Here is a 24,215-nt window from a genome sequence, read left to right on the forward strand (position 1 = left end):
TTCTGAGGGTTGTCTTTTCATCTTGTTTATGTTTTCCTTTGCTGTGCAAAAGCTTTTAAGTTTCATTAGGTTCCATTTGTTTATTTTTGTTTTTATTTCCATTTCTCTAGGAGGAGGATCAAAAAGGATCTTACTGTGATTTATGTCATAGAGTGTTCTGTCTATGTTTTCCTCTAAGAGTTTTGTAGTGTCTGGCCTTACATTTAGGTCTTTAATCCATTTTGAGTTTATTTTTATGTATGGTGTTAGGGAGTGTTCTAATTTCTTCTTTTACATGTAGCTGTCCAGTTTTCCCAGCACCACTTATTGAAGAGGCTGTCTTTTCTCCATTGTATATTCTTGCCTCCTTTATCAAAGATTAGTTGACCATAGGTGTGTGGGTTTATTTCTAGGCTTTCTATCCTGTTCCATTGATCTATATTTCTGTTTTTGTGCCAGTACCATACTGTCTTGATTACTGTAGCTTTGTAGTATAGTCTGAAGGCTGGGAGCCTGATTCCTCCAGCTCCGTTTTTCTTTCTCAAGATTGCTTTGGCTATTCGGGGTCTTTTGTGTTTCCATACAAATTGTGAAATTTTTTGTTCTAGTTCTATGAAAAATGCCATTGGTAGTTTGATAGGGATTGCACTGAATCTGTAGATTGCTTTGGGTGGTATAGTCATTTTCACAATGTTGATTCTTCCAATCCAAGAACATGGTATATCTCTCTATCTGTTTTTATCATCTTTAATTTCTTTCATCAGTGTCTTATAGTTTTCTGCATACAGGTCTTTTGTCTCCTTAGGTAGGTTTATTCCTAGGTATTTTATTCTTTTTGTTGCAGTGGTACATGGGAGTGTTTCCTTAATTTCTCTTTCAGATTTTTCATCATTAGAGTATAGGAATGCAAGAGATTTCTGTGCATTAATTTTGTATCCTGCTACTTTACCAAATTCATTGATTAGCTCTAGTAGTTTTCTGGTCTTTAGGATTCTCTATGTATAGTATCATGTCATCTGCAAACAGTGACAGTTTTACTTCTTTTCTGATTTGGATTCCTTTTATTTCTTTTTCTTCTCTGATTGCTTTGGCTAAAACTTCCAACGTTATGTTGAATAATAGTGGTGAGAGTGGGCAGCCTTGTCTTGTTCCTGATCTTAGTGGAAATGGTTTCAGTTTTTCAGTACTGAGAACGAAGTTGGCTGTGGGTTTCTCATGTATGGACTTTATTATGTTGAGGTAGGTTCCCTCCATACCTACTTTCTGGAGAGTTTTTAGTCATAAAAGGGGGGTTGAATTTTGTCAAAAGCTTTTCCTGCACCTATTGAGATGATCATATGTTTTTTATCCTTCAGTTTGTTAATATGGTGTATCACATTGATTGATTTGCATATATTGAAGAATCCTTGCATTCCTGGGATAAACCCCACTTGATCATGGTGTATGGTCCTTTTAATGTGCTGCTGGATTCTCTTTGCTAGTATTTTGTTGAGGATTTTTGCATCTATGTTCATCAGTGATATTGGCCTGTAGTTTTCTTTTTTTGTGACATCTTTGTCTGGTTTTGGTATCAGGGTGATGGTGACCTCATAGATGAGTTTGGGAGTGTTCCACCCTCTGCTATATTTTGGAAGAGTTTGAGAAGGATAGGTGTTTGATAGAATTTGCCTGTGAAGCCATCTGATCCTGGGCTTTTGTTTGTTGAAAGGTTTTTAATCACAGTTTCAACTTCAGTGCTTGTGATTGGTCTGTTTATATTTTCTATTTCTTCCTGGTTCAGTCTCAGAAGGTTGTGCTTTTCTAAGAATTTGTCCATTTCTTCCAGGTTTTCCATTTTATTGGCATATAGTTGCTTGTAGTAATCTCTCACTACCTTTTGTATTTCTGCAGTGTCAGTTGTTACTTCTCCTTTTCATTTCTAACTCTGTTGATTTGAGTCTTCTCCTTTTTTTTTCTTGAAGACTCTGTCTAATTGTTTATCAATTTTGTTTATCTTCTCAAAGAACCAGCTTTTAGTTTTATTGATCTTTGCTATCATGTACTTCATTTATTTCTGATGTGATCTTTATGATTTCTTTCATTCTGCTAACTTTGGGGGTTTTTTCTTCTTCTTTCTCTAATTGCGTTAGGTGTAAGGTTAGGTTGTTCATTTGAGATGTTTCTTGTTTCTTGAGGTAGGATTGTATTGCTATAAACTTCCCTCTTAGAACTGCTTTTGCTGCATCCCAGAGGTTTTGGGTCATCGTGTTTTCACTGTCATTTGTTTCTAGGTATTTTTTGATTCCTCTTTGATTCCTTCAGTGATCTCTTCGTTATTTAGTGGCATATTGTTTAGCCTCCATGTGCTTGTATATTTTACAGTATTTTTCCTGTAATTGATATCTAGTCTCATAGTGTTGTGGTCAGAAAAGATACTTGATATGATTTCAAGTTTCTTAAATTTACCAAGGCTTGATTTGTGACCCAAGGTATGATCTATCTTGGAGAATGTTCCCTGAGCACTTGAGACGAAAGTGTATTCTGTTGTTTTTGGATGGAATGTCCTATAAATATCAGTTAAGTCCATCTTGTTTAATGTATCGTTTAAAGCTTGTGTTTCTTTATTTTCATTTTGGATGATCTGTCCATTGGTGAAAGTGGGGTGTTAAAATCCCCTACTATGATTGTGTTACTGTCGATTTCCCTTTTTATGGCTGTTAGCACTTGCCTTATTTATTGAGGTGCTCCTATGTTGGGTGCATAAATTTTTACAATTGTCATATCTTCTTGGATTGATCCCTTGATCATTATGTAGTGTCCTTCTTTGTCTCTTGTAACAGTCTGTATTTTAAAGTCTACTTTGTCTGATATGAGAATTGCTACTCCAGCTTTCTTTTGATTTCCATTTGCATGGAATATCTTTTTCCATCCCCTCACTTTCAGTCTGTATGTGTCCCTAGGTCTGAAGTGGTTCTCTTGTAGACAGCATTTATATGGGTCTTGTTTTTGTATCCATTCAGCCAGTCTACGTCTTTTTGTTGGAGCATTTAATCCTTTTACATTTAAGGTAATTATCAATATGTATGTTCCTATTCCCATTTTCTTAATTGTTTTGGGTTTATTATAGTAGGTCTTTTCCTTCTCTTGTGTTTCCTGCCTAGAGAAGTTCCTGTAGCATTTGTTGTAAAGCTGGTTTTGTGGTGCTGAATTCTCTTAGCTTTTGCTTGTCTGTAAAGGTTTTAATTTCTCTGTCGAATCTGAATGAGGTCCTTGCTGGGTAGAGTAATCTTGGTTGTAGGTTTTTCCCTTTCATCACTTTAAATATGTCCTGCCACTCCCTTCTGGCTTGCAGAGTTTCTGCTGAAAGATCAACTGTTAACCTTATGGGGATTCCCTTTTATGTTATTTGTTGCTTTTCCCTTGCTGCTTTTAATATTTTTTCTTTGTATATAATTTTTGATAGTTTGATTAACATATGTCTTGGCATGTTTCTCCTTGGATTTATCCTGTATGGGACTCTCTGCTCTTCCTAGACTTGATTGACTATTTCCTTTCCCATATTAAGGAAGTTTTCAACTATAATTTCTTCAAATATTTTCTCAGTCCCTTTCTTCTTCTCTTCTCCTTCTGGGATCCCTAAAATTCGAATGTTGGTTCATTTAATGTTGTCCCAGAGGTCTCTGAGACTGTCCTCAATTCTTTTCATTTTTGTTTCTTTATTCTGCTCAGTGGTAGTTATTTCCACTATTTTATTTTCCAGGTCAGTTATCTGTTCTTCTGCCTCAGTTATTCTGCTATTGATTCCTTCTAGAGAATTTTTAATTTCATTTATTGTGTTGTTCATCATTGTTTGTTTACCCTTTAGTTCTTCTAGGTCCTTGTTAAATGTTTCTTGTATTTTCTGCATTCTATTTCCAAGATTTTGGATCATCTTTTCTTTCATTACTCTGAATTCTTTTTCGGGTAGACTGCCTATTTCCTCTTCATTTTTTTGGTCTGGTGGGTTTTTACCTTGCTCCTTCACCTGCTGTGTATTTCTCTGTCTTCTCATTTTGATTAACTTACTGTGTTTGGGGTCTCCTTTTCGCAGGCTGCCAGTTCATAGTTCCCGTTGTTTTTGGTGTCTGCCCCCAGTGGGTAAGTTTGGTTCAGTGGGTTATGTAGGCTTCCTGGTGGAGGGGACTGGTGCCTATGTTCTGGTGGATGAGGCTGGATTTTGTCTTTCTGGTGTGCAGGATCGTGTCCAATGCTGTATTTTGGGGTGTCTATGAACTTATTATGATTTTAGGCAGCCTCTCTCCTAATGGGTGGGGTTGTGTTCCTATCGTGCTAGTTGTTTGGCATGGGGTGTCCAGCATTGGAGTTTCCTGGTCGTTGAGTGGAGCTGGGCCTTAGCGTTGAGATGGATATCTCTGGGAGAGCTCTTGCCAATTGATATTACGTGGGACCAGGAGGTCTCTGGTGGTCCAGTGTCCTGAAGTCAGCTCTCCCAGCTCAGAGGCCCAGGCCTGACACCCGGCCAGAGCACCAAGACCCTGTCAGGCACACGGCTAGGTATGTGGGGAGTTTCTTGCATTTTGGGAAGTCTGAGGTCTTCTGCCAGCCTTCAGTAGGTGTTCTGTAGGAGTTGTTCCACATGTAGATGTATTTTTAATGTATTTTTGGGGAGGAAGGTGATCTCCACATCTCACTCCTCCGCCGTCTTGAAGGTCCTCCTCTATGTGTGTTCTTAAAGCTCTCCCTGCTCACGTTTAAAGTACCCTCACTTTTTTCTTCCACTGGGCCCACCATTGACTCCTCCACTTTTCTACCCTTTAGCATCCTCATGACCTCTTTCCTCTCTTTTCTCAGCTCAGATTACCCATGGTGCATTACTGTAAACAGTCTCTTGCACACACCTTGCCATTTATTCTTTCTGTCAGACTGACCAAGCAAACCTTCAACTTTGGTTAAATCCACTCTTGGTCTACTCTATGCCTGTATCTGAGCAGCTAAACAAGGCTGAAGGAAAACACAGTATGGTATTAACTGGTTAGCTTTACATTTACAACCACACATCTCAAATGGACCCTCAGCATAGTCTGGCAATTCTACTACATTTTCCTAGTTCATTTGCTCTCCCAGTCCCAAATGACTAGTCACGCTTCCTCTTCTGTCTTCAGCCCATCTCCTCTACTCATTCTCAACTGATTACTTCAACTCCTTTTTCACTGAGAAAATACAAACCATTAGAAGAGAAGTACTCCATCTTTTATTAGCAAATTCAGCAAACTGCCTGCCTTTATACCCCATACTCTACTTTCCTACAGTTCCTATCTAGAGGAACAATTCCTGCTCTGTTTTAAATCTGATGTCACCACTTGTGCACTGATTGTACTGCCTCTGCTCTGTGTGAGGACTGTGGTCCTGCAATTGTCTCTTCTCTTCTTCCTGATTTTTCCCCTTTCTACTAGGTTGCTCTTATCAGTGTTCAATCCCATCTTTAAAAATGCCCTTTTGCCACATCTTCTTTATCCATTCATCTGTCAATGGACATCCATACATCTGTCAAAGCAACTTAGGTTGCTTCCATGTCCTGGCTATTGTAAATAGAGCTGCAATGAACATTGTGGTACATGACTCTTTTTGAATTATGGTTTTTCTCTGAGTTATTTGTAGTGAGGTGGATGCACCTAGAGTCTGTCATACAGAGTGAAGTAAGTCAGAAAGAGAAAAACAAATACCGTATGCTAACACATATATATGGAATCTTAAAAAATAAAATAAAATAAAATGGTCATGAAGAACCTAGGGGCAAGACAGGAATAAAGATGCAGACCTACTAGAGAATGGACTTGAGGACATGGGGAGAGGGAAGCGTAAGCTGGGACAAAGTGAGAGAGTGGTAGTGTACATATGGACATATATACAGTACCAAATGTAAAATAGATAGCTAGTGGGAAGCAGTCACATAGCACAGGGAGATCAGCTTGGTGCTTTGTGACCAGCTAGAAGGGTGGGATAGGGAGGGTGGGAGGGAGGGAGATGCAAGAGGGAAGAGATATGGGGATATATGTATATGTATAACTGATTCACTTTGTAACAAAGCAGAAACTAACATACCATTGTAAAGCAATTATACGCCAATAAAAATGTTAAAAAAAAATGCCCCTTTGACCCTATATGTCCTACCAAGTGTGCCATCACCTCTCTGCTCCCCTCTGTACCGAAAGCCATTAAAGTATTGTCTGTTCTCAGTGTTTCACATCTTTTCTTCTCACTCTGTCTTTAATTGACCCATCTTGGCTTTTGTCTCTTGCATTCCATTGAAATTCCTTTTGTCAAGGTCATCAGTAACTTCCTTTTTGCCAAACCCAATGTTTGGTTCTGAACCTTCAGCTTACTCGACCTCTCAGGAGCATATGGCTCATATTCTCACTCCCTCTCTCTTGAAACACATTTTTCGTTTGGCTTACAGAACCTGACAACCGCAGGATTTTCCTCCAAATCACTGGCCACTCCTCACAACTGCTCCTCCTCCCTCTGACCTCTAAAATTTGGAGTGTTCCAGGTCATCCCAAACACTCAATTCACTGAGAAAATAGATGGAACTGAATAGGAACATTAGACTCTTAGACAAAAGACACCCAATATTCACACAGAATTATGGATACGTAATAGATGATTTTGATAAAATTGAAGGCCAAAACCAGTCAATCTGGTAAAAACTTTATTTAGTATATGTAACAGATTAAGCACTGTGCTAAGCATTGGGAAAACAGGTGGATGGATCAGCTTCGTTTCTTTCTCTCTTTTAAGTTGGCACGTACTAAGAAATTACTGTGTGCCAAGTACTGTGCTAAGTACTTTTTGCACGTTATCTCATTTAATTCTCATAACTGAGATGGGTACTATTATTACACCCATTTTACAGATGAGGAAACTGAGGTTTAGAAAAATTGTATAATCATCTGTGGTTTGAGACCTTGCAAGTGACTTAAATGGGCTTTGAATCTAGGCTGTCTGGATCTATGCATGATCTGCACCAATCTTCAACCATTTTTGACCTGAAAAAATGGCAATGCCTTGTGGTTAAATCTAATACTAAGTTGTTTCTTTGGAATAAGGGAAACTTGTAGGTTGAGGAAGTACCAGAAATATGTTATTTAAAGTATAAATTGAGGGAAATAATAGCATAACAACATCAGGTGATAGTTTTTCATAGTGGACAGAATTTAGTTGACTTAGTCAAGTAATTGCAGTCAAGCACAATAAAGTAATTGGTTTTTCTATGAATTGTCCAGAGTGTTGAATGAAATATAGTAAAGAAGACACCTCTCAAACACTTACATAAGCTCACATTTTGATACTTTCTAAATGAGGACAGACATTTTTATTCTTGCTTTGAGATTTTGGGGTCCTTCAACTCCTGGACTGCAGCTCTTTAGCTGAACTACTGGTGAAAGATAGAGTGTTGATTAATCAAAAATGTGTCAGGATGTATATGTATAGCTGATTCACTTTGTTATAAAGCAGAAACTAACACACCATTGTAAAGCAATTATACTCCAATAAAGATGTTTAAAAAATGAGTCAGGTGCTAGATAAACATTAAGAATCAGAAAAATTGTTTATTATGGATTAAAAAGTTTAGACATCTAGGGTGAATCTTGCAAAAACAATGTTTGTTTTTTAAGCAATTCTGCCGAGAAAGCTGATTTAGGAGAGCAAAATTATAATAAACAACGTTCCCAGGCGTCTAGATTTACCATTTTTAGCTACACCTGCCTCTTCTACCTCAGAGACTCACAGTCCTCATTTCAACAAATGCCCTGAAAATGCATTTAGCCAAGGTTTCCATGACTGATAAATTGAAGTAGATCCCCACTCATGCAGATTTACACTTTAGATCTCAACGTAAAGGAAAGGAGATTTTAGATTTCTAGGCATCGGAAAGTGTGTAGGAAAGTTATTTCTACAGAACGTGTAGACCTAGGGACAAGTCTTTATGTTTGGGGAGATGAACCCTGTTTATTTAATAATAATACTAATTCAATACAAGCATATCTGGTACTTCATCAGTTTTGAAATGCTTTCACACGCAACTTGTACTCACAACAGTTCTAAGTTGATTTGGGCATTGATGCTTCCAGAGGTGAAGTGACCTGGCTTGTGGGTGTGTGACTATGGCAATGGCTAGGAGTAGATATCTCTGCTATATCTCCAAATTGAGGACTCTCATCACATCTACGTGTGGATTCTGCTATGGGAGGGGAGGAGTCAGAGCTGCTTATGATTTTGTTACTGGTTAACCAATCTCTCCTTTGCCAGGTCTTGCCTTTTGTGATTACCTGGGGTAACATGCAGACCTTTGATTCTAAAGCTTCCAGGGTTTTGTGAGGGAGGACTACTGAGGCCCGCAGGAAGTGTGCATAGATTCCTATCTAATTAGCTGAGAGGTCCTGAGAAAAGTAGGGGAAAGGGCCTGGAGTCTGATGAGATTTCTCAGAAGAAAAACATTGAGCACTGGTGTTCATTGTTTTGTTTGAGTTACATCATTCCAGGAGCTACCTTGCATTTGTTATATCATCTAGGGAGCAAACCCAGCAAGATGATGTCCAGTCTCAGGAGGGAAAGATTCAATATTTGCACAGGGAAGACAGTGTAATGATGGTAGAGTTGCCCATGAGTCTCAAAGAGAAAACCCCGGCATCATCTGATCATCTGTCATTGTTTCTCTGGCATTTATTGTCCAGCCTTCATCTTCTCAGACATTTAAACTGTTTGGAAAAAAAAAAACAAAACTAAGTTCCCACAGTCATTTTAAGTCAATAACAAATAATATGTCACAAAATAACCAATTTGCATAAGTAATCTCTTTTTCTTTTTTTGAGCTCTCAGAATTTTGTTGTTAGATAATTATCATATATTTGTCTTATTATCATAATTTATATTTGCATAGCATTTTAATAAGTCCAATTTCTTTCTGCTTGGCAACATGGCAAACTGTCATAGGTTGTTGAATTCCTCTTCTTAAATCAAAAAACACTAGAAAAATGACTAAAGCATAAATTTGAAGAACAATTTAGTAAAAAACGCTATGAGAAATCCCTGAGGAGTCTGAAGGATGCCCTGGACCAAGGGATGTGGGAGAGAGGCAGGGATGAGGTTGGATGAGGGCTGAAACATGCAAGGGAAGGATGGTTGGAGGGGCCAGTGGGAGGAGGAACACTGCAAAAGCCCTACCCTGGTGCGTTGTTCATGAAAAGAGTTGCAGATTGACCAATCATACACTGACAATTACTCTAACAAACCTCCAGTCTCAAACCCCAAACTGGTGGCCCAGCAATATTTTCTCCAGGTGCTGTTGTTTTCCCAGCAGTTTAATTGTGCAGTCTTGGTCAGGAGAGTCTCCTGGTGAAGTGGCAGCAAACAGGATGGTCATCGGTGGTTCTGCAATGTCTGGGGCTTATCCCCACCACTCATTTGAAATGTGCCTTGAGGAATGCAGACTGGGGCCAGATCTTCAGTGCTTCCACAACACATGGCACTAGAGAGTATCCATTACCCCCAGGGGACATGAACTCATATGCCAAAATAAGGATACATTGAGGTCTATAAAAGGAAGACAGCCCACTGAACAGAATTTTTGAAACAGACAGATCAAGAATTTAGAATAATCATCCTATGTGTCCTTAAGAAGGGAGAGGAATATTTTGTACTATAGGGCACTAATAAGAATCACAACAAAGAATTACATATATAACTAATTCTATATAATGCTGGAATAGAGACTATGTAGATGAGAAATATTACAGGATGGGAACATAGCTTAAAAAAATTAGTGAGTAGGAATATTCAATTGGGGAACTCTCAAAAAAGGCCAACAAGAAAGAACAAAATGAGAAAATATTGTTTTAAAAATCTAAGAGATTGGAAGAATAAATGTAGAAGTATCAATATTTGAATAATGGGAATCCCCAAAGGAGAAACATTGGAAGAAGTAATAAAGATACATTTTCCATTGTTAAAGAAAGATGACACATCTCAGTCTGGAAAAAAAACTTATCAGGGAGCAAGCAAGAGAGTTAAGGAGAAAGTGGATCTAGAGCACATATAGAAAAAGAGGAAATTCTAAAAATTTCTAGTAAGAAAGATCACCTGAAAAGGAACAAAAGTCAAGTGGCATTGCACTTCTCAATAGCAACACTAGACTCACTAAGACAATGAAGTAATATTATTAAAGAATTAAGGAAATGGACTTCCCTTGTGGCGCAGGGGTTAAGAACCCGCCTGCCAACGCAGGGGACACGGGTTGGATCCCTGGTCCAGGAAGATCCCACATGCCGCAGAGCAACTAAGCCCGTGCACCACAACTACTGAGCCTGTGCTCTAGAGCCCACGAGCCACAACTACTGAGCCTGCGAGCCACAACTACTGAAGCCTGCGTGCCTAGAGCCCGTGCTCCGCAACAAGAGAAGCCACCACAATGAGAAACACGCACACTGCAATGAAGAGTAGCCCCCACTCGCCGCAACTAGAGAAAGCCTGCACGCAGCAACAAAGACCCAATGCAGCCAAAAATAAATAAATAAAGTAAATTTATTAAAAAAAAAAGAATTAAGGAAATGACAGAGCAAATTGTCATTCAAATGTAGGGCATAACATGTATGTTCTCAGGTACTCAAAGACCCATAATGAGAACAAAGTTGGAAGAAGTAACAAATGAAAAGAGAAATAAATTCAGGAAGATGTAGCACTAGGTACAGAAAAAAAGTCGGATTGATCAAATGGTTTGGTAAATGTATTGTCGTCTATGGAAAAGCTCAAACCAAAATAAATGAGAAAGCATAACTATAACAACCTTAATTTAAAAATCTAGGTATATCTACATGATGCGGGAATGGGCAGGAAAAGACCAAAGGAACAAGAGATCTGTCTTAGAGCAAAGATTTAGATGTTGATAAAGTTAGGAAAACAATTGAGTAAATAAACTAAGTGTTGGTCTTAAGGCAACCACCATAAGAACAAAAATAGAAAATGTAATTTAACCAGCAGAATAAAAGTTAATCTATTTAATTGAAAGCCCGAAAGGATTTTAAAAAACGAAATGAAATGAAAATATGAACTAAGCTGTCTGAAACAAATATTAATATGATAGTAAATATAACAAATTCAAATGGGCTAAACTTAATTAAAAAACATAAAGTATCTTATTGGGATAAAAAATGATCTGACAATATGTCACTTACAAAAGATACCTGCTATACACAATGGCACATAAAAGTTGAAAATGAATGGTTGGAATAAAGTATACTACACAAATATGAATCAAGAGGAAGCTGAGGGCTTCCCTGGTGGTGCAGTGGTTGAGAATCTGCCTGCTAATGCAGGGGACACGGGTTCGAGCCCTGGTCTGGGAAGATCCCACATGCCGCGGAGCAACTAGGCCGGTGAGCCACAAATGCTGAGCCTGCGCGTCTGGAGCCTGTGCTCCGCAACAAGAGAGGCCGCGATAGTGAGAGGCCCGCGCACCGCGATGAAGAGGGGCCCCCGCTTGCCACAACTAGAGAAAGCCCTCGCACAGAAACGAAGACCCAACACAGCCCCCAAAATAAATAAATAAATAAATAATAATTAAAGGTGCTAAAAAATAAATAAATAAATGTATAAAAAAAGAGGAAGCTGAGGTAGCAATATTAATATCTGAAAAATTGGGAGAGGATAGATTATTTAATGGTTAATTTACTTTGTGGAGAAAAATAAAACTGAACTCTTCAGAGAGTTGGAGGTAATTTGGGTGTCCATCACTGCAGAGAGAATGGGTAAAATGTGGTTGGAAGTACAACCCAGAGTGCTATGAAATGGTTAGAAACAGCACGTTAAACACACATATAGCAACGTGGATGTGTCTTAAAGGCAATGCTAATGTAATGTAACGTAACATTTACGCAAGTTTACTCACAAAACAAAAATACCTATTTTATAAAAACAGATACAAATGGAAATGGTTGCCAAGGTGGGGTGGGGAGGGAGCTGAGAGTGGGAAAATAAATACTGGTAAAACCACAAATTCCATATCCATGGCTACATGATCTTATAGTACAGAGGTATTAACATAGACGTTGGAATCAGGCAGATCTGGATTTGAATCTTAACTTTTCAGTATCCTACTTGAATAACCTGAAATAGTCGTTTAAAATTTCTTAGAATCAGTTTCCTATTAGTTTCTTCAGTTGCTAGGGGTGGAGAATAATAGTTCCTGCATCATTGGGTTGTGGTGATGGTTAAATGGGATAATGCATGTACGGTGCTGAACACAGTAAGAGTTTAATAAATGAATATTATTATTATCCTTATGTGTTGGGGAAGGATGAGAAAATGAACCACTATCTACAGCTGAAAAGGATCTGTAGATATCACTGGGCTTTATCTGAAGCTTCCTCTCACTGCCCACTACCACATTTCTTCCTACCAAAGAACCTGTGCATCTTATTTGATGCATGCTAGCTAGACATGGGAAAATCAAGGGAAATTCTGTTGTGTGAATGTTGTTAACCTTTCGAGAGATGAGAGGAAGAATCATTGGAAGGAACTTGGCAAAGAAGATTAAAGAAGGAACTTGGCAGCCTGCAACTTTGCTGGGTCTAAAAATCTAGGAAATCAAACTACAATCATTATACCTGCAGGTCATTTTTTATTGTAACTTGATGAGATAAAGGATTTTCTCTGTATAACGATTGGGTTAGTCTGGCTTTTGGCTGACCTGTAAGCCCAGGATGAGAGGGCAGAATAAATTTCCTCTTGTGCCCACTGGAAACTTCTCCCCCTTCATTTTGAAATCAATTCATGTTTCTTTATGAGGATATAGGATCTAGACAAAAAGTCAAGTACTAAAGCCATTCAACAGAGTAAACAGGCTCAGAAAAATGAAATGCTTTGCTCAAGTGATGATGTCAAGGACTTAGGACTCCTACTCCGGTGAAAGCTCTGATGCCTGAAAATTGTTGTTAAATATCTGGTATTCTTAGTCAAAACATGTGGACAGCAAATGTGATTTTTTTTTCCCACAAAGGAAGTATCCTTGATTGTTCTCTTCTTAATATGAAGACAAAACTCATTTCTGAATAATTCTAGTAAGCAAACAGAAAACATACCATGATTCCATCACAACCATGGTTAACACCTTCATGTGTATCCTTATGGATGGTTTCTGAACAGATATATTAAAGGTGAAAAAAATATAACATCCATAGAGAAAACTCTAAGTACCTCCAACTAGTAGTGGGTGAGCGAATTCACTTCAAATATCCCCCCATCCCCATACTGGTTTTCTTTTATTCTAATTTAAAAGTCACTTTCCCCCTTCACTTTCTATTTATACACTATTATGTTGTATGGTGTACTCCCCAAAGAAATGTTCTTCTCATATCTTTCTTCCCATACGTCTCATCTGTGCAAGGTCACCCATTCTCCAGAGCCTGACTCACCCCCACTAGACACTTTCCAGACCATTCACCACAGCTAATGTTGGTCTCTCTCCACTTCTAGAATTGACTAATTTAGGCAGAACCATATTCCTCAGTGGCCCCTAGTCCCGGCAGATCCATTCCAGACTCCACATGACAGCTTTTCAAACAGCACCATCTTGCTCATGCCTCTTGTGGAGATGTTGGCACAGTATGGAATGGGAGAATGATTAGAAACTCTCTCACTTCTTACCACGTGAGAAACTTTCATTCGTCCTTTATTGAGTCAACAGCTACAAATCGAATGCTGCTATGTAGAAATCAACACATAAAGAGTTATTTGCTAATGTGAAGTAAAATCTGCTAATTTCTTGAGGCAATCATTTGTGATGGAAGGAAGAAAGAAAACAGAGAAAAAAGGAAAAGAAGAAAGGAAGGAAAGAAGGAAGGAAGGGAGGGAGGGAGGGAAGGAAGGAAAGGAAAACAGAAAGGAAAGTATAAAATCCTAGATTTGGATCCTTATGTGCTATTTACTCACTATGAGACCTCAGTCAATATATTTAACACCTCAACCTTTAATCTCCTCATTTGTAAAATTGGAATAATAATTTAAAGTATTTTACAGCTTGTGAGGATTAAATGAGATAATTTGTAAGTAATTAATACTTGGAAAGTACTCAATAAATAAATGTTACTCAATAAATGTTAGTAATTGTGATGGCTGATTTTATGTGTCAACTTGACTGACCCACAGGATGTTGGATAAACATTATTCTGAGTGTTTTTGGGAGGGTATTTTTAAGTGAGTTTAACATTTAAATCAATAGACTGAATAAAGCAGATTGTTCTCCCTAATGTGGATGAACCTCATTCAATCAGTTGAAGGTCTGAATAGAACAAAAAGGCCAACCCACCCCTGAATAAGAGGGAACTCCTCCTGCCTGATTACCTTCCAGCCAGGACATTGTTTTTTTCCCTACCTTCAGAGTTAAAATGAAACATCAGCTCTTCCTGGGTCTTAAGCCTGCTACTCCTCGGACTAGATTGGAACTACACCATCAGCTCTACTGGGTCTCCAGCTTGCTGATTGCAGATCTTATTTGTCAGTCTCCATAGTTGCATGAGCCAATTCCTTATAGTAAATCTCTCTCTCTCTGTTTCTCTCCATATATATATATATATATACACACACACATATATATGTATATCCTGTTGGCTCTGCTTTTCTGGAGAACTCTGACTAATAGAGTAAGTAATATTATTATTTGAAAGTTATATCTCACATACCTTTCCACAATGTTCAAGGTAAATTTACTCCTTTCTCCAGTCCAGTCCTGTGGAAAATTATGTTATTTGCCAAATGAGGAACTGGCGTTAAGTCTGAGAAGATATTTCCTGACCTTGAGTCCTGTAATCTTCTTTTCTGGAGGAGGCAGTTCCAGAAAAGTAGCTGTCCATGAGGAGAGTAAAGATTTCAAACTTAGTTTTTTTTGTTTGTTTGTTTTTGGTTTTATTGGCTGCTTTGGGTCTTCATGGCTGCATGCAGGCTTTCTCTAGTGGCAGCAAGCGGGGGCTACTCTTCGTTGTGGTGTGTGGGCTTCTCATTGCGGTGGCTTCTCTTGTTGCAGAGCATGGGCTCTAGAGTGTACGGGCTTCAGTGGTTGTGGCACGTGGGCTCAGTAGTTGTGGCACACGGGTTTAGTTGCTCCCCGGCATGTGGGATCTTCCCGGACCAGGGATGGAACCCGTGTCCCTGCACTGGCAGACGGATTCTTAACCACTGCGCCACCAGGGAAGTCCCTGTTTTGTTTTATTGTGTTACTTTAGTATCTCATGAGTTAAATGGTGACCAGGAAGCTGGAGGAAATTCAGAGTCTGTGTGAAGCAGGTAAAAGGTCATCAAGCTCAAAGGGGGAAGCTTGGCTTAGTAGCCAAGAAGGATCTTCTATGAAAGCTTTTGCTGAGACTGATCAACAGCCCTCCAGCTCTTGCCCCCAGGAGGCCTTTGGGCGTTTCATGGGAGGCCAGTGACAGAACTGAGTCCAATTCACTGTTTCACAAAAGAGTTTTCAATGATTTGAGCCCAGACAATTTCAAAGCTAGAACGAATCTTGGAAGTCATCCAACTTGTAGACTCTGGGAATATAGTGGTGGCATTGTCTTTGAATTTCTGAATCCTCACATAAAAACAGGTAGAGGAAACCCAAAATCTCATACACATTTGCAGTAAAACTAAGTGATAGCGAATCCCTGTGACCCCTAAAATACAAGTGGATGAGGATAAACCAACAGTCATAAAACCTGCTGTGGCATCTGTGAGGGAGAGAGCAGTGGGCAGCAGTGGTGTGTCTGAGGAACTGGAGAACCAGAGAACCTCGAAACAGCCAATGAGAAACTGCTGGAGAGCAGGCAGACTAATTCAGGGGCATTAGCTCAAAATGGGAGTAGTTTTGTCCACCCCAGTGCCAAGCTCCATTTCCCAACTCCCCAGTAAGATCTCAAGAGCCAGAGCAGCATAGCCAGTGGTGTGCTGGTAATTGTTTAGCAGTCCAATTTGTGGTGCTTGTTGATTTCCATGGTATAAATACTCCTGCCATGGCCAACTGCAAGCTACTAACATGAGTACAAAGTTGGGAGGAGATACGCACAGTTGATTCTTGCAAAGTGGGAGCCGGATGTGAACTCTGGTAAGAACCATAGCTCTTTTCCAGGATTGGAGGGACACTGAATAGAAACTGCTGGGAGTGGAATCAAAACTGAGTAGGACAAGAACAACAGCTACAAAGGACAGAGAAGGTCGAGGTAAACACGGGGGAGTGGAACAGAGCCAGGAAATCTCAGACAGCTAGCTGCCATATTTCTGAACACTGCACGAAAACAAAAGAGAGAGCTCAGTAAAGTTAGAAAATCTACCCCGAACCACACTACCTTTTAAAAGCTCAGGAAACTAATGTCATATAAAAATGAGCAATAAAAACGTATTGAGGTAAAATCTAATGCAAAGTTATTATAAGAAGTCATTTAACTCCGTGGTTCCCAAACCTGCTGGACATGAGAATCACTGGGGGGAGGGGGGGGCAGAAATAAAACAAAAACAAAATCAGAAAACATTCTTTCTGAGCCATTTGTTCTGGATGGGAGGCCATACTCCTGGCTACATACAATAAGTTAAACTGGCCTAACCAGTGATATTGACAATGCAGTGGTCCCTTGATATCCTCAAGGGACTGATTCCAGGAACCCCATGAATACCAAAATCTGCAGATGTTTGAGTCCCTTACATAAAATGGCATAGTGTTTGTATATAACTTATGCAATCCTCTTATATACTTTAAATCATCTCTAGATTATTGTAATACCCAATAAAATGTAAATGCTATGTCAATAGCTATAAATACAATGTAAACACTATGTGTAAATTTGCCAGAGCCTGGGAAATTCAAGTTTTGCTTTTTGTAACTTTCTGAACTTTTTTTTCTGAATATTTTTGGTCCAAGCTTGGTTGAATTTGTGGATGTGGAGCCTGTGGATATAGTGGACCATTGGTAGTTGTCTCCAACAGCCTCCTTCCACTGAGCCGACAACTACCTACGCCCTTGTACCTTTCTCCCAGTTGCCCAGAGATTTTCATCTGGAGGGGTGTCATGTGCAAAACTGCCTCATTCTAACCCAAAACTATCCATTCTATATTCTACCCCTTCACGAAGGAATGATAAATGAGAGCTGATAAATCTATGACAAATGTTTCAGTTATTAATTTTAGCTTACTAGAGATTCCCTCCCCAATACTTTCATACGACAGCTGTAGTATTGCATCTATTTTCACTGTAGACCCTCAAGGAATCACTAACGTGAAAATTTCCAAAACAATTTAGGTAGGCATATGGGGGAGAGATTTTAGGTCAGAAGAGCTTCAACAGTTCAGGTTCTTTGGTGGCAAACAAAAGAACCCTAAGCACACTAGAAAGAAGGAATATTTATAGCCTTGAGAAGGAGAGGAACTGGGGACCCTCTGGGAATCACAGAAGCATGAATTCACAAACCTTCTGTTAGGGTGTACATTAGGTAACTCAATTCCAAACAAATTTCAATTCTCAAGATTCAAATTCCAGAGAAACAAACTTTAAATTGTTTGTATTGGGTCACATATCCATTCCCTTGATACGTAAGTGGAGTTTTATAATCAGCAGCTCCAAACTATATGGAATTTCTCAAGAAGGAAAGAAAGAAGAAAAAATACAACAGATTTCCACTAGAGACCTCTCTCCAGGTCTGCCTGGTTCTAGTCAGCCTGACTAGGTGACTTGAGTGTACTTCTGTTGAATGAATTCTAAATGAGTAATTCAAGATATCAAAAAAAAAAAAAAAAGTCAACCTGATGTGGCTGGTTCTCATGTGGCTTCTGTTCTACCCCACACTGTCCCTGACACTGGACCTGGCAGTTCTTTGCATTCACTTTAAAGAATCCCCTTATATCACACATCATTGATTAAAGATTTTGTGCTGAGACAGAGAAGAAGGTTGCATTGTACACCACAAAAACATGAACTAAATCATTTCAAGAAACTACCCAAGTGCCCATCATCAGTAGAATGGACACATAAAATGTGGCATATTTGCAGAAAGCACTACTACACAGCATGAGAATGAGTGATATACAACTATGCATGACATGAAAGGCCTCACATACACAATGCTGAGTGAAAGAAGCCAGACAAAAATGAGTACAGATTGTACGATTCCATTTAAACTATGAAACAGGCAAAGCTGATCATATTGTTCAAGGTCAGGCTGGTGGTTACCTTTTTGGGGAGGGGTCATGACTGGAACAGAGTGTGGTGCTCCAAGGACAAAGAACAAGATAAACTCAAACGGCCAACATTGCCGGAACAAAGAGTTACAGGACTCCTATCACTCTGTCACATTGCGACCATTGCAATGTCCCAGAGCCCTCCTAAGCAGCACGCCCTGTTCTTCTCCAGCTCAGCATACTGAAAGTATACATACTCTTCCCAGTCAGCAGATGACTCGCAGGTTCCCTGGCTTTAAAAACAGACCAGAGGGGCTTCCCTGGTGGCGCAGTGGTTGAGAATCTGCCTGCCAATTCAGGGGGCATGGGTTCGAGCCCTGGTCTGGGAAGATCCCACATGCCGCAGAGCAGCTGGGCCCGTGAGCCACAACTACTGAGCCTGCGCATCTGGAGTCTGTGCTCCGCAACAAGAGAGGCCGCGATAGTGAGAGGCCCGCGCACCGCGATGAAGAGTGGCCCCCGCTTGCCACAACTAGAGAAAGCCCTTGCACAGAAACGGAGACCCAACACAGCCATAAATAAATAAAAATAAAATAAACATTAAAACAAACAAACAAACAAAAAAACAGACCAGAAACCCTTGCTGAGGGTCGACTCTCCCTATCAAGAAGCTGGCCCGCTGTTCTGGCAGCGACCCTTCCCTTTAATAAATTCTGTCTTCTTTACATTCCGCCTTGTGTCTGGAAATTCTTTTCCAACCCACATTCGGACCACGACGCAGAGTGCGAGGGCAGCTTCTAGGGCGCTGGTCATGCTTTGTTTCTTGATCTGGGTGTTGGTTTCATAGGTGTGTTCTGTTTGTGAAAAGTCATTGAGGTGTGCACTTTTGATAAGCAGACTTTTTTGTGTATATTATATACTTCAAAAAAATGTTAAAGAAATCTTATTGGACATTCCTGTTCTTCCCAAAGGCCCTCCTTGCCTGCCTGGCCACCCAGGGGTCCTCTCTGTCTCCTCTCTCAGCTGTGTCCCTGCTCTACCCCTCATGCTCAGGGATCTTTTCAGCTCCTGCTCCAAACAAGTTCCCTTCCCTGTTTGGCACGGCTCCCTGGCAGGGATAGTTTTTTGCTCTGCTTCCCTCTCAGACAATGGTGCTGCCTGAATTTCTGGCCTTCAATAGTTCTTCCAGAACTTCTTGTGAATAGTGAATAAAATGTTCTCATTCCATTGTATTTTCACCTGAGAAAATATTTGCAAATGAGACAGGCTGGGACCTGGGACCCTTTGTTGGGACCTGGGACCCTTTGCTGCAGTGCTGCAATGCTTGTATCTGGACACACCTCTCCTCAAGCAACGAGATACAAAGAAACTGTATGGGACTAAAAATAACTGCGTGCATGCGCAGTTGAGGCAAATTCTGGACCCAAAAGATACAAAGAGACCAAAAAACCCAACTGCCACTTTTGAAGAGCCTGGAGCAAAAACGGGGTGTTGGGAGCAAAAGCAGGGTACTGCACCTGCTGCCTGCACACAACACCACCTGAGGGGTGAGCAAAACCCCTAAGCCACCTCTCCGGCCCAACCCCTGGACACACCCCTACCCTCACCCCATATAAGGAGCAAGCTTGCCCTCCTTCAGGGAGCGAGCAAGCAAGGGAACCTGTTGTTTGTTCTCCGCTCCCCGCTGCTGCAGCAGGGGCCCCAATGTAAAGACTTGCCTGAATTTCTTGTCTGGCCTCTAGTCAATTTCAATTGACTGGGGAAGGCCAAGAACCCTGGTCGGTAACACAAATATTTACAATTTTGGATTCACAAATTCTGTCCCCAAGGGATAGATAAGAAGAGACCTGGTGTTCCACTAACTTACCAGTTCAGACATATTTCTTCATCTTCCTCTCCTCTCTGTTTGCTTTTTCTTAGGATAATTAGATGCTAAGTACCAAGGGTGGAAGTCTAGGGACCACACTTGCGACATTAGGGATTGTAAAGTTGCAGTCCGGCTCTGCCTGTATCCACTCAGACCTCACCATTTTCAGTGCCTGCTATTGGTGTATAAGTACCTCAATTCCCTTGCCCCAATGCGTGATAAGTTTGAGGCATGTGTAGCAGGCGGGCTTCCAGAGTTCCTTAAGGCTCAAATTGCTCATAGTTCGTAATTTATTCACACACCCTTTATTAGCTGCCTCCCTTCCCTATCTCAGTTCCTCACTCCCCGGCAGGTTTCCTAGGATCTTCTCCCAATTCCATGTGAACCCTTGTCTCAGTGTCTGAGTCTGGGGGAACACAGACCAAGGTGGACATGCCCATGTGCACATGTACACAAACATACACAACAATGAATTGTATTAGTGTATGGCAGACACATCCTAGGGTGACCTCTTATGAGTCACACCCCTTGTGTAATCCCTTCCCCTTGAATGTAGGTGGAACCTGGGACTTACTTCTAGCCAACCAAATTGGATGAATAGTGATGGAATAGTCACTCCAGGGCTTATATTACATTATAAGAGAGAGATTCTCTAGTCAGTTTCGAAGAAGCAGACCACCATGTTTGAGGTGTCTGTGGGGGTCAGAAGACAGAGAGTTGTGGTGGCCCCTATGATCTGGGTGTTGCCTCTGGACAAGCAAAAGGACTCAGCTAAGCTATGTGGAAGCCCTTGACCCATGGATATTCTGAGATAACAAATGTGCTGTTTTAAGCCACTAAGTTTGTGGTAAATTGTTAAGCAGTAGAAAATGACTGCATTCTCTGTGGAAATTTTTGACCTGGGGTTGGGACGTGTTTCTCCCATTCCTTAGGACCTTGCTGGCAGGAATTCAACCTCAAGTGCCTCCAGGTCCAACTTTGCTCTTTGATTTGTTATCTAAGAACAGTCAGTATTGACACTTTTTCTTGTTCCTCCTGAGTTTTCACTAAAAGTGACTATTTGGATGGTCCACCAATTCTCTGGTAAATGCACATTTCTTCAATAATGCCTCTCTCTGAATTCCTTCTGGAGAACTTGATCCAGAAGAGCCTGATCTTTCCAAGGTCAGGACCAGGTCCAGGCTCGCAGGACCTTGTTCCATGGCTCATTTCAAAAGTCTGTTGGGTTATAACAGGATACCTAAAGTTCTTTTCTTCTTCCTGTGTATGTCAGCAACTTGACTTATGAATTAGGGCAATCCTCTAAACTGCTATAATGCTGAGGCTCTCTCTTCTGTTCTCTGAGAAGTTATGAGAAATTTTACAACATTATTTGGCAGCTGTCTATATTTTCAAGTATTGTTTTACGGGCTTCCAAGAATTTCCCTACAGCTTTGGAGCAGAACCAGCTTAGCTTCCTGTGTTCTTGCTTTCTGATATCTGCTTTATCTAGCATTTCAGTACTATTTCCAGTCAACATTTAAATATTTCTTCCCTGGAGATGGGGTGCAAGTGGGAGTTATGGGGAAGATTCTTTCAGCATCACACATTATTTTATTTTATTGAAGTATAGTTGATTTACAATGTTGTGTTAATTTCTGTTGTACAACAAAGTGATTCAGTTATATGTGTGTGTATATATATATATATATATATTCTTTTTCAGTATGGTTTATCACATGATACTGAATGTAGTTCCCTGTGCTACACAGTAAGACCTTGTTGTTTATCCATTCTGTATATAATAATTTGCATCTGTTAATCCCCAAATCCCAACCCATCCCCCACCCCACACCCCCAAGTCTCTTCTCTCTGTCTGTAGCATCTCACATTTCAGTCCGGCCAAATGGAGCTTTCCACTGACCGCTCCACATGTCAGCCCTCATCTCTGTTTGTTGGCCCCAGTGTGGGCAGTAGGCATGTTTTTGTAACCCAAGCTCTATCGTGTTCACTTGTGTCCTAAGAAGAGGATTAGCCTTTTGAGACATTCAGAGACAAAGGCAAAATCTTAAAAAATCACATTAAAGGTATTTCCCTGCTCTGTTATCACACTGGAAGTCAGAAAAATTTAATATCCTAATAAAGCTGTATTTATTCTCTCTTCTCCTGTGAAAAATGTTGCAAGCCACTTTATATTTGCTCCCATTAAAAAAAATTCTTCAAGTCGGATCCTTTCAAACTCAGTCTCAGCACGGCCCACTGCTATTTCAAAAATCAGCAGTGGTTCCGAGCAACCAGGCCACTGGTGTCCATGGATCCTTCACAGGAGCAGACAGCTCTCTCAGATACTGGTCTACTGCTACAGCTCTTGGTCTTCCTACTGTTCTGATTGTTAGAGAGTGGTCAGGCATGTTCAGTTGATGTATTTGACCACTGCTACAGGAAAAGCACCTCTGGTCCAGGTGTTGGCCCATGATTGGGCTCTAAGCTCACCACTGCCTCATGTCCCCCTCTTATGCTCAGCCAGTGTTCCCCAAAGAACAACCACTGTGTTGGGAGAGCTGCTTCCAGGAGTTTACAGAGTCAGCCACAGGCTGGGCCATCCCCTCATTCTCCAGAGCACAGCGTGTCTCCCCTGTTCTAGAACTGCTCATGCAGATGACCCACCTCTTCCCCTGTGACAGCTTGCTCACCATGAATCTCAGGAACTTTAATCAAGTGCCAAAACTTTTTGTTAGATTCTTTTCCCAGGACAATGACTGCCTGAGGCGATATAGTTATAATATTACTGAGAGTAGCAATTCAAGTGTGTTATTTCTTTAGACGATTTGCTACAGGAGTATAGGACACATGTCACTGTGCTCCCAATTTAATACCTTCCTTGACAAACAATTTCATTAAATCTACTCAATGATCCTAAAAAAAGTCTTTTTTTTTTTTTTCTATTTTACAGATAGAAAAACAACCTCAGAGAGGTTGAATGAGCTGTTCAAGGTCACACAGCTATTAATTGACATACCTGGGATTAGAACCCTAGTGCGTTTGACAACAAAATAAATGTTTTGTTCTTGTCTTCTGACAAGAAGGAAGAGAACTCCTGGGCTGATGGGGGAATATAAAGACTTGCCTTATGAACCTAAACACTGAAAGGTGTTTCTCAAGCTAGAGTCATGTACCCCTGGTACCTTATAGGACTAATTTAGGGAGTTTGCTCTTTCTCTGAAAAAACTTCTAAAAGTGTATTTTCATTTTGCTGATAATGTGGGGAAAAAAATAATTTTCTGTATAATATGCTTAATTACTTTCTGAGTAATGCCTTGAGATTTGCATGCTGCATTTGCATTTATGGTAAGTCATTGGCACCAAGTAGTACTTCGTTAACTATGAGTGAATGGGAGAGAACACAGGCTGACTTTCTATGTAACATGGGTGAATGGGAGACAACACAGGCTGACTTTCTATGTAACATGGTGTGGAGTTGAGGCTGAGTGTTGCAGGGCTGTCAAAGAATGAAGGCCTTGTTGTAATTTGGAAGGAGAAAAGCTACAGTGATATTTGAGTCACAAAGTAACTGTGGAATGCCAAAAGAATCTGAACTGTAGCAAAACATACCAGACTCCTTTTGTAAGCCTTGTGATTTTTTGGTTGAAACTGGATGATTTGGTGGCTCTGGAAATTGGATTCTGTCCCTTCTCCAGGGTTTACTGGGTTTTTTTGTTATTGTTTTTGCTTTTTTTTTTTTGACGGTTGTACGCTATCTCTGTGCTAAAGACCAGCCTGAGGTGTAAACTTAAGGTTTTCTCAGGTGTTTTCTGAGACTTTGCCTTTCCCTGGGCATGCACAGTCACTTTCTATTAATAATTTTCCCCACATACATGGTTGCTTTTGAATGTCCTGGTCTTTGATGTCTGGCTCCCAAGAGTGGAAAAAGAGAGAAATGAAGGGGGATGGGGGAAAGTGTTCCTGCTCTTCAAATCTTTGGGAAGTCACTTCAGCTGAAAGGGGAGGTGTTGCAAAAACGGAGCGAGGTATGAGGACAATGGCCTCTGTGTTTGCACCTTTGTGGTGAGAAGCAGTGGTCAGCAGTCAGAGCACAGGTCCCCGATATTTGAGGGATGGGGTGAATTATTCCTTATTGGGAATTTGGATTTATGGTCTGACTATTTAACGATCTCTGTAAATAAATTAACGGTTTAAAGAGATTTTTGTTTCT

At 40.3% G+C, this 24,215-nt stretch overlaps 1 protein-coding gene across 1 annotated transcript in view; it reads right to left on the reverse strand.

The window, feature by feature from the left end:
• HMGCS2 (3-hydroxy-3-methylglutaryl-CoA synthase 2) overlaps positions 1-18,969 on the reverse strand; it is a 36,451-nt gene extending 17,482 nt beyond the window's left edge. The window contains 1 exon segment of the mRNA XM_036865158.1: positions 18,920-18,969. Coding sequence (XP_036721053.1) covers positions 18,920-18,969 — 50 coding nt within the window.
• Positions 18,970-24,215: the final 5,246 nt, after the last annotated feature.

Source organism: Balaenoptera musculus, chromosome 1 (assembly GCF_009873245.2).
Source record: "Balaenoptera musculus isolate JJ_BM4_2016_0621 chromosome 1, mBalMus1.pri.v3, whole genome shotgun sequence".
In the NCBI taxonomy this organism is placed as follows: domain Eukaryota; kingdom Metazoa; phylum Chordata; class Mammalia; order Artiodactyla; family Balaenopteridae; genus Balaenoptera; species Balaenoptera musculus.